This window comes from Durio zibethinus, chromosome 24 (assembly GCF_047325235.1).
Source record: "Durio zibethinus cultivar Kanyao isolate XHJ-2024 chromosome 24, ASM4732523v1, whole genome shotgun sequence".
NCBI lineage: Eukaryota > Viridiplantae > Streptophyta > Magnoliopsida > Malvales > Malvaceae > Durio > Durio zibethinus.
Genome location: NC_143185.1, coordinates 5,672,077 through 5,683,745, shown reverse-complemented (window position 1 = coordinate 5,683,745; position 11,669 = coordinate 5,672,077). Strand labels below are relative to the sequence as shown.

At 28.1% G+C, this 11,669-nt stretch overlaps 1 protein-coding gene across 1 annotated transcript; it reads left to right on the top strand.

The window, feature by feature from the left end:
* Positions 1 to 265: 265 nt before the first annotated feature.
* On the top strand, positions 266 to 4,822 carry LOC111316338 (protein DETOXIFICATION 41-like). The gene is made up of 8 exons (XM_022918325.2): positions 266 to 626; positions 2,110 to 2,654; positions 2,776 to 2,862; positions 3,168 to 3,224; positions 3,336 to 3,574; positions 3,832 to 3,950; positions 4,041 to 4,127; positions 4,445 to 4,822. Exons 1-8 carry the CDS (start codon positions 312 to 314, stop codon positions 4,523 to 4,525), a joined length of 1,530 nt encoding a protein of 509 aa, XP_022774060.2. The 5' UTR covers positions 266 to 311; the 3' UTR covers positions 4,526 to 4,822.
* Positions 4,823 to 11,669: the final 6,847 nt, after the last annotated feature.

Genomic DNA, 11,669 nt, shown 5'->3' with positions numbered 1-11,669 from the left:
TATTATCTGGAGATTTACATTTTAATATTTATAATTTATTTTTTTCTTCATTAGTTAAAATTGTTTTAACAAAAAAAATTTTTAATTGAAATTTTATATAATTTAAAACAGTTATAGTATATATCTTTGACCTCACCTACTCTTCCACTGAAACTAAATTAGGTGACAAACTTGTTAGCTATATCTAATATTCTCTTCGTGCTATCTAAAAGAATGGTAGGTAACTACTTTTATCTTCTTCTCTGATACCATAAAAATTTAAAATAAATTTAGCTTTACTAGATCCTTCACTTAATTGCTGTGGTCTGACAATGGGTTTAACTACTGCTGAGTATCAGCCATTGCTACTCGGTCTCGACTCCCATGCTCGGATACCCGATTTGTCGTCTGTTGCAGTCGAAGAGTTTCTGCAGCACAGGCCAGTTGCACTTCGATGGTGGCCAAGGCTTGTGGCGTGGGAGTCCAGGCTTCTTTGGCTCCTATCTGGGGCTTCTATTGTTGTTTCCATATTCAATTACATGCTCAGTTTTGTCACCTTAATGTTCACAGGACATCTGGGTGCTTTAGAGCTTGCTGGTGCTTCGATTGCTAGTGTTGGTATTCAAGGTCTTGCCTATGGGATTATGGTATATTCCTCTTGTCAATTTTTTTGGGTTAATATGTAATTTGACCCTTGAATTATATCACTTTTTACAATTTGGTACTTAAAAAAATTATATAATTTACTCCAAACATTAAGTTTGTTAATAATATACTGACATTACAAGAAAATCATAGCATTTATTTTCATTACTAATGTCTGTCATGACTTCATTTTACCTAACACCATTAGTAAATAGTGCAAAGTGTTTGATGGAAGCAAAGTTAAAAGATCAACTCATGAAATTTTTTTATAGGTATTAATCATGAAAAATGATATAGTTAAAAAAACCAATTTACATGTTAACCCTCTTTGTTTCTGTTTAGTTAGCTGCATGTCTACTTGTCTAATGCTTCCCACCTTTACTGCACATGAAAAGGAAATAGTAAAGGAGAGTTCCAAATGCATTTCACCTTTTTTCTTTTTATATCCTTTTTTATTTATTTTTTATAAGTAAAATTATTTAAATATCTTTTTTACAAGTTTTCGGATATCCACTATTTTCGAAAAGTAATAACACTTTTCAAAAATATATTTTCGAGAGGGGAAAAGTGAAATTTTATAAAAAAATTACAAAAAAAAGAATTTTGTTAAAATTATTATAAATTAGTGTAATGAAAAAAATTATTATTAAAAAATCATAAATTTTAAAATTAATAAAAAAATTTACTTTTACTTTTTTTATTTTAGAGAAAAAAATCTAATGAAGTTCTAATAAAATATTTTATCTCTTGATGTTATGAAAGGTGGTGAAAGAATTATTAGATTTGATTAACATATAAGAGTTGAAATTTTTTAAAATTGTATAAGTAATACTACTAAATACTACATAATTTTATCAAAATATAATAAATTAATTGGAGAAATCCATTGTGATAAGTATATAGAGAGAATTCTCAGGGAATTCAGTTTAATTAAAATTTTAATAATTGATATAAAAAATATTTATTAAAAAATGATAAATTTTAAATTTATAAAAAAATTTATATTTACTATTTTATTTTTAATTTAAGTAGGATCTCATAAGATATTATTTTTTCTTTAAGATAAATAGTAAAAGTAATTTTTTTATTAATTTTAAAATTTATGATTTTTTTCTAATAATAAGTTTTTTTTTTATTACACTTAGTTATGAATAATTTTGATAAATTATTTTTTGTAATTTTTCATAAAATCTTTATACCTCAAAGTATTTTCGATAAGTATTGACTTCTAGAACATGCATTGCCAAAAGTTATACAACTTGTGTGAATGGTATTTAAATAATTTCACTTACAAAAAATTTCAAAAAAAAAAAAAGAGATATATAAAACAAATGAAAGTGTATTTAGAATTCTCCAATAGTAAATAGCTATAAATTACAGAGCAAGTTCATATTAAATGGACCACAACTTCCAAGCTTTGTTACTTACATACTAATGGTTTTTTTTTTCTTTTTCTTTTTCTTTTTGGGGTACCTCAAAATACAGTTAGGCATGGCCAGTGCAGTGCAAACTGTGTGTGGACAGGCCTATGGGGCAAAGCAGTATTCATCAATGGGAATCATTTGTCAAAGAGCAATAGTCTTGCACTTGGGAGCAGCAGTCCTCTTAACATTTCTGTATTGGTTCTCTGGTGACATCCTCCAAGCAATAGGCCAAACCGAAAGCATAGCTCAACAAGGCCAAGTCTTTGCTCGAGGTTTGATCCCTCAAATTTATGCATTTGCCATAAGTTGCCCGATGCAGAGGTTCTTGCAAGCACAGAATATTGTAAATCCTTTGGCATTTATGTCCGTTGGGGTATTACTCGTCCACACTCTTCTCACCTGGGTTGTCGTCTATGTCTTGGACTATGGCCTACTGGGAGCAGCTCTCACTCTCAGCCTCTCATGGTGGTTTCTTGTTATCGTAAATGGGTTATATATTGTTCTGAGCCCGTCTTGCAAGGAGACTTGGACTGGCTTATCCTCTCGAGCATTCTCAGGAATTTGGCCTTATTTCAAGCTTACTGTTGCTTCTGCTGTTATGCTTTGGTATGTGTCTGATTATTGCAGCTTACTACTTCAATGCGTATTGTCTGTTTCTTTCTTTTTGTCACTAGTTTTTAGATATGGTACATTGTTCTTTGTCTGATTTTAGCTTAAAATAATGTAGTCTGGAGATATGGTACAACCAAGGATTGGTGCTTATATCAGGGCTTCTTTCTAATCCAACAATCGCACTAGACTCCATTTCAATTTGGTAATGTTAATGCCCTTGTTCTCTCCCTTGCAATTAGGTCTACCAATTCGACTATTCATATTTATCTATCTCATGTTAAATAGGTATAAAATATAAAAGTTATCATATCATAATTCATATCAAGCACATGATCAAACATAAAATACATTTTTTGGTTTTATTTATATAATTTTGGTTAAAATTTTAAATTATACATTTTTCATATCATTTATATATAATATCATTGTGTTATATTTATAATGGCCGAGTTTACTTGCAGTTTTGCTTCCTTTATGACAGCAAATCCTAATTGAATTCGTTTTCAGCATGAATTATTTGAACTGGGACATGCAATTTATGCTAGGCCTCAGCGCAGCCGCCAGGTTAGAAAGCTCATCAAAGATTAAAATTAGATATTTCATTACATTGACACTTGATAAATTTTCTTATTGTCACTGAATATGGTTACATTTTTATCAATTGGCCTTTGGCAGTGTTCGAGTGAGTAATGAGCTAGGGGCAGGTCATCCAAGGGTAGCAAAATTTTCAGTGTTTGTGGTGAATGGGACAAGCATCCTTATTAGTATAGTTTTCAGTGCAATTGTATTGATATTCCGGGTTGGATTAAGCAAAGCATTTACAAGTGACTCTGAGGTTATAGAAGCAGTTTCAGACTTGACTCCATTGCTTGCCATCTCTGTTTTCCTAAATGGCATTCAGCCTATACTCTCAGGTAATCATTGGTAAAAGAGACCAAACATATTCATTCAAAACAGTTCATGAAATGAACTCGAAATTTAATTTAGTTAGTTCGTATAGTGAACCTTAAGAAGTAGCATCCAACAAGTTTGGAGTTTGAATTACAATATCTATAACATTTTCTCTTATTTTCATACTACAGCTTTTTTTTAAAAGAAAAAAGGCTTAAAAAACAGTCATGAATTGTATGCATGACCTAAGGTTTTAGTTTTGTTTTTTTGGGAATTTCAGGGGTGGCAATAGGAAGTGGATGGCAAGCAATTGTGGCTTATGTAAACCTGGCTACATATTACATTATTGGTCTCCCAATTGGATGTGTTCTTGGATTCAAAACTAGTTTAGGAGTAGCAGTAAGTTGATTCTCTGCCCATTCTCTCCAAATCTCTTATAAAACTTCCCAATTAACAAGTAAATTTGTGATGCATTTTGACACTTTTCAGGGAATTTGGTGGGGAATGATTGTTGGAGTTCTTCTACAAACAGCAACTCTTATCATTCTCACTGCCAGAACCAATTGGAACAAAGAGGTAATCTAAATTGCAATAAACACTAACCAATAATGTAATTTATTTGAAGTGTCCAAATAAAAACTAGAAAGAAAAGAAAAAAGAGTAAAAGGACCCAGTGTGAGATCAAATTTTTGCCAATTTAATTGTATAGTTTTTACATGCAATACTACTTCTGTTTTTCCAGCTTCTGATTTGAGCCATTTAATGCAGCCTAACTTATAAATTATATGTAATGGACAAAAATCATGCAATGTATTTCTAAAATATTGGTCTTTAAGTTTCAAATTAAATATATATATATATGTAAGAACTTAAATTATGTAATGTTTGTGTAGGTTGAAAAGGCTGTTGACCGCTTGAAGAATTCAGCTAATGAAGAGACAGACTCGGAGACAGGAACATCAGGAACACATTAATTTCTTTGTTTTCGCATCCGTCTCTAACCTCTTCCTACAATTTTGAATTTCTAATTTTTAAGCTTTTTTATTTCTATATTTTTGAGTTAAGCTTTTATTTTAATATAAAAATTATAAAAAAAAACTTCAAATACTGAGGTTCTAATCTTAAACTTAACTATACTCATATTTTTGGGTTAAATCAATGCCTCGAGTATCTTTTCTTTTTCTTTCTCTCCCCTATCCTTTCTAGCACTTGTACATGAAATGACCTGTCTCCTAAATCAAATGTCATCAGTTTGATTTGTGTTTTTACTATTTACTATTTATTTTTTTTATTATAAATGGAATGTAAAAATAAGAAATAAATAGCAAAAAATAAAAACACCAATCAAACTGAACTTTACTTGTTTTTGATAAAAAAAAAAAAATAGAAAACATTAGAACCTGAAATGAAATTTGATGAACAAATAAGTGGAATCCAATAAAATGCAATTGTTCTAACTGTAGATAATAAATTGTCAAAGTTGAAAATTAATCTTTGTATGTTTTAAAGATTTAATAATCCCTTTGCCACAATTTCAACAAATTTAATTTTATAATTTTATCAAATGAAGCATTGAGGACATGGCATTATATGTGAATTTCTTTTGTCAGCTAGCTACATTATCTTTCTATCAGTTTTTTTTTTTTAATTTTAAAATATTATAGTCTTAATCAGAAAAATTAAAAAATTATTTAAGATGGAGTGACCAACTGATAAAAAAAATGTTCATGTGGCCAAAATAATGTAATATCAATAATTATATTGGTTGAATATTCACAGCATTAAAGCCGAGGCTTTGATTTAGTGATTAAAAAAAAAAGTTCTGGAATTTTAAAATTTTGAAATTAAATTTTATTATATGTATATTTATTTTAATTTTATATTATATTTATCTAATTATATTTTAATTTGTTAGTTGATTATTTAATAATTTTTTATATATAAATATAAAATATGATTATAATTATAACTTAAAGTCTTCCCCAAAGTTTTGGTGCATTACCTGACTTTAGGGACCAAAGTCAGCCATAAAAGTCCTCCATGTTCCCTTAAAACATGGGATTTAGAAGCTCAATTGGCTTTATAAATTAAACTTCCAATTTACGGAGCAAAACACGGAAACAGAACCAAAAGAATACCTAGTACGGAATTTCTTTTTGAAAAATTAAAGCCCACTGCCAAAATCCCCTTTCCAAATCCTTTGTAGTCTCCGTTCCCACCACCATCACACTGTCATTGCCAAACAAAGAAAAAAAGAAAAAAGAGAAAATCCTACCAAACATCCCACGACCATTGAAAAAAAAAAAAGGACTACGATCCAAAGCATCTTCCCAAAAACAACAAAAAAGACAACAGTTACGTAGATACCCATTTTTGTTCAGTCTCATTTAACTTAAATAAAATAATAATTATTATTATACATTTTCATTTATTTCTTCATATACCTTTCAACTTTTTTTTTTTGATTTTTTTTAATACAAAAATACAATGCATTTAATGCACTGAAAATCCTTTGCCACTGTCTAATTTTGCAAAAAGGAAAAGCCCAAAGTTTTCAATGGTGATTCAAAGTCCTTCTGAGCTTTGGAAAAAAAACAACAAAAACTTTGAAATTAGGAGATCTCAATTCTAAAAAATCTAATATTTGAATCCTAGATAACTTTATAAATAGAGTTCTTTTCTTGCAAAAATTTTAAGGGAATAAAACCCAAAAAAAAAAGACACAAAAAAAACACAGAAAAAAACTCAAAAAGAACAGTACAAAAGAGATAAAAAAAAACACAAAACTTAGGAAAACACTGTAAGAAAAAAAAAAAAAACACAGAGTAAATTTTTTTTAGGTTATTGGGTTACAACCATTAAAAAAACACACACAAAATAACAAAAAATCACAATCTCTTTCGAATGAAGGAACTAGTAGCAAAAAAAAAATGAAAATCTTGAATTGAGCATTTCTTTTTTTTTTTTTTTTGGTAAAACTAGTTTAGGAAAAATGTTTAGAGGATTAAGGTCATGTTTTATCCATAGAATTATCTTGCAAAAATTTTAAGGGAATAAAACCCAAAAAAAGAGAAAGACACAAAGAGACAAACACAAAAAAAAAGCCTAGAGAGAACACTATAAAAAAGAAGAAAAAAGCATAGAACCTATGAGAACATTGCAAGAAAAAATTAAAAAAAGAAACAAATAGTATTTTTGTTAAGGTTACTAGGTTGCAACCATTAAAAAAAAACACACACACACAAAAGAAAAAAAAATCACGGTCTCCTTCGAATAAAGGAACTAGTAGAAAAAAAAATGAAAATCTTGATTTAGGCATTTCTAGATTTTTTTTGGTAAAACCAATTTAGGAAAGATGTTTAGGGGATTAAGGTCATGTTTGATCCATAGAATTATTAATAATATAGGATGCTAATCATCATAAATCATGTTTAATTTGTATCTAAAGAGATGAATCAGGATTGTAAAATTGCAAAGAGAATTAATATCCTCTTGGCATAAGATAATCATCCACAAGTGGAGAAGATTATTTTTAATTCATAAATTAAACTTATATGTCCAATTATACTTTTAAAAATTATATCGATAATTTAAATTGTATAAATTTTGAAGAAGGATAATTTTGACAAATAAATAAATTATCATATTCTAATCCTTTTATACATCAAACACAAAATAAAATGATATTATTTAATCTAATCTTATTCATAATATTATCTTATCCTATTTTATCATAATCTTGTATATCAAGCATAATATAAAAGGATTATATTAGGAATTTTCTAGATATTTTTTTGAATTTTTTGGATTGACCAAAATATGGGAAAATATGAGTTTTTCGATGGTCATTTGAATTTTTTGACTAACGAAAACTGGAAAAACAGTTAGAATCTGGAAACAATTTAAATTGTTTAGCACCAATTAAAGTTTTTGGTGACAACACAGCGACAACCGACTGAAAATTGGGAATGCATGGGAGTCGATGAAGGAAAAAAATTTCTAAAGAAAAAGGCTCTAAAGGTAGAGAGGGGGAAAAGGAAAATTAAAAAAAAAATGATTTTCGCCTTTTATAATAAGCCCACCTAAATGACGTCGTTTTGGAACTTGGATCCACACCCGACCAGCTCCAAGATCTATGCATGGACTCACACCTAACCCAACCTGGTGGTGAGTTTTTCATTTTCATTTTTTTTAATTTAATTTTCATTTTTTGATTTGATTTGATTTATTTTATGTTATTATTTATTTATTTACTTATTTATTTTCTTTTTTTTTGGGTAAATAAATAAATAATGGTAAAAATATAAAATTAAAATAAATGGTAGATTTATTAAAATAAAAGTGAATAAAATCTTAAAAGTATAATTATAAAAAATTTGAATTAAGTTTTTTTTGCAAGAAATTATTTTTGTTACATAATAATAATAATAATAATAATAATAATAATAATAATAATAATAATAATAATAATAATAATATATTATTTGAATAAATATTCTAAAAATGTAATTTTTAAAGAAAATTGAAAGAGTTCAATTTTCTTAATGCAAGTAAGAAAATATTTTTAGATTTAACTGGTGAGTCAGAATAATCTAAAAATTATTTTTCACTAAATAAATATATATTTAAATAATAATTAAAAAATACAAATACAAATAAAAGCATTTCTTTAAATAAATCTCTTAATTATTACTAAAAATATATTTGTGGATTTCACTAAAAAGTTGGCATAATTAAAAAAATTAAATTATTTTTACTAAATAAAGATTTATTTAAATAATAAAAAAGATGAAAATAATAAATAGTAAATAATAACAAAAAGTAAAAAATAGTTACAATAAAAATTAATTAAATGTTCAATTAAATCTCTTAATTATCATCAACAAAACATGATTTTATTTAAGATTTCGTTAAAATGTTAGGATGATCCTAAAATGTATTTAAAATTTTTTGGATTTCATCGAAGAGTCGAGATAATTCTAAAATCAATTTAATAAAATTTTGGAACTTTGCCAAAGAATCGAGATAATCCTAAAATTAGCTTAAATAAATAAATAAAATATCCTATAATGAAATTTTGACAATTTTGTAAATAGTCAATTTTTTTCAAAATTCTTCTAAATAAATATTTTCTATAAATTTAGCAAAAGTGTTAGAGAATTTATATAATGTAAAAAATAATGATAATTTTTCAAAATAAAAATATTTTGGATAAATTTTTTTTTTAAAGGAGTTAACTTTAAATATTTTAAAAGATCATATCATTAAAATTAAAAGGATAATATATGTCTAATTGGTATTATTTTTTGAACAGACGACGTGAGGGTGTTGATACTTTTTTCACTCGTAATTGTACTCCTGGATCCAATCTTGATTTCGTAAATCAAAATGTCTTTTAGTAAATCTTAATTAATTTTAAGTTTTTTATTAAAAGATTATGTTTTTAGGTGGCCAATCACACCCTACAAAAAAAAGATTGGTGACGATTTTGAAAATTTTCATCAAGTCTAGCAATCGAGTTTCCTTGATGAAAAATCGTTATAACAGCTTTGCGACTCCATTGGAAACGCAAGAAAGTCAAGCTAAAAATTAAACATGTGTAATCCAAACTTTGATTTTGATGATTTTTTTTATATTTAATTTTAACTTCTTACCTCATCTTAGAATAAAAATAAGATTAAAATAAAAAAAGAAGGTAAAAATATTTAATGGTTTCATTTTGTTTTGTTATGTTATTTTTCTTGTTTTATATTGTTGCTAATTAGATTGTTGATTTTATTAATAATTGCTACATTCCTTCACACGTGCATATTTGCATTCATGCATGAGCTCTATACCCGGGCTTTCAAATCTATCTTTTTTTAGGAGGTAGTCGAGTATCTATGCTTTCGTGAGGTTATAATGCCTCCACTTAGGCTAATAAAATACTTCCACTCAAGTTAAACCCTTTCCATTAGCAACCCATTATGGGTGAGGATCGAGGGCCTTACTAGTCCAAAGTGGACGACAGTGAGGATCGATTTGAAAACTTTTTTAGCTTTTGTTAAATACCAAACCTTGTATATAGTGAACCTTAAGAAGCCAATCTTAGGTAGAACCATACCATTTTCGTAGATTATACCCTAAATTAGGACACAGAAGAGAATATTTATTTTAATACAATTACTAACCCTAATTTATTTTGATTTCCTTTTATTTCATGATTACGCATCATCATAAACACTTGTATATAGGATGTACTTGTCATTATGCCAATATTAGTCAGAAGTTCTTTTATTTTACTTTGGAAACACCATCATGATATTCTTAGCTACAAAGCCTGTCGTGTATGAAGAGGCTAATGTAATGATAACTTTATCATCAGAAACCCAAAGCAAAATGAAAAACTGTCTGAAAGAATCTAAAAAGGAAAGTTTGCCTAAAAAAATTAAACTGGGACTTCAACAAAATGATATCTCTAAGTTGGTCGAGATCCAATACCGTGTAATAACTCATAGGAAGATGGATTTTGAGGAAAAATATGATCATATTACTTTACTCCTTGAGGTGTTTATGAAAAATCAACTAATAAGGGCTTCAGTTTAGTTTTGGAACCTTGTTTATAGATGTTTCATGTTCAATGAGATAAATATGATCCCTACAATTGAAAAGTATACTATATTACTATGGTTGCTCTTTTTAATCTAAATAAAATCTATTAGTGAGGTCAAAAACTTGGATCTCGAAATAAACTTGCCTATATAATGGAGATCCTTACTCAGAATATAAACTCATATATCCTAATAAAAGGTAAAAGTGATTGCATCTCATGAAAAACCTTACTCGATTACATCGTTAAACACCTAGAGGATGAAAAGGCATGAGAATAATAGGCAATCTATGGTTAGTTCATTTTTTCAAAGATCTTAGGGCACATTAATTATCAGTAATTGATTTTCTTGAACAAGAAAGAGACAAGAGGAAGAAAAAAGAAGAGAAAGCATAGAAGAGATACAAAAAAGAGACAAAGAGGAAGAAAAAAGAAGACAAGAGGCAGAGGCAGATGAATTCCTGCTGGACGTAGCAGAATTTTAGGATATCGTCTTTTTTGGTCAAAGACCAAAGGGCATCATGTTAATAGCCCAATAGATTTTTAGAAAATATATTCTATTACCTTCATTGATAATAGCTAAAAACATTGTCCGTATATTATTATTTCAAATTCCTGAGTGGTCCACAGATTTCAAGGGTTGGAAGTGAGAAATACATGTTAAATGCACTTATAATGGTCTTCAAGTCTCCACAAAAGACTTTCCAAAAAATTGGTTATCAGAAGGTATCCAGATCAAGATCCTATCTCCTTTTTGCCTGAAACCTTGGCGTAGATATAAACAGATGGACAACAAAATCTATTTGTTTTTTTTATACTAACAAAAACTTTTAGATAATTAAATCACTATCAAAAAAATTGAGGGCGCTTCATAGGGTGTGCACAGTTACTTTATATTTAGGTAAAAAGTCATTTTCAACATCTTAAGGGTAAATTTCATCCTACTTATAGTAATAAAAACAAACCAATTGAAGAATTTTGCAATGTTGAGTGGTACAAGGAAGAGTGTGTATTGATTTTATAAAATCTCAATGCTTAAGTTATATGAAGGGCACCATGGATGCCACAAGAAGCCACATTGTACAAGTGTAGTGATAAGCCGTGGATTCCACTCTTAGGACTGTGGGAGGTATAAGCTATACTTTGGTAATGGTTCATCGATAATTGGGGTCAATGCCATTCGTTCCAATGACTCATAGGCTTTAGAAATTAGAATTATCTTTTGAGGAGCTAGGATTTCTTAAAAAGGTAAAAAAATTATCAAAGAATGAAAATAGACTTGGAAAGTAAATCGTAGGGGCTATATAGACAAAGCTACACTTAAATATCTAATATGGAAAAAGTAACATGTCATAAGCAAAGTTGGTCTAAAAAAAAAAAGATCGTGCCACCAAAAAGAAATCTATTATGAAGAGGTCCTTAAAGACATGAAGATTATGAAGTGTAAATTTGAAAAAAAGAAAAAAATGTGGGAGCTTGAAAAGAAGAGACTTTAGCATGAGATCAACAAGTGAAAAGATAAGATTAAG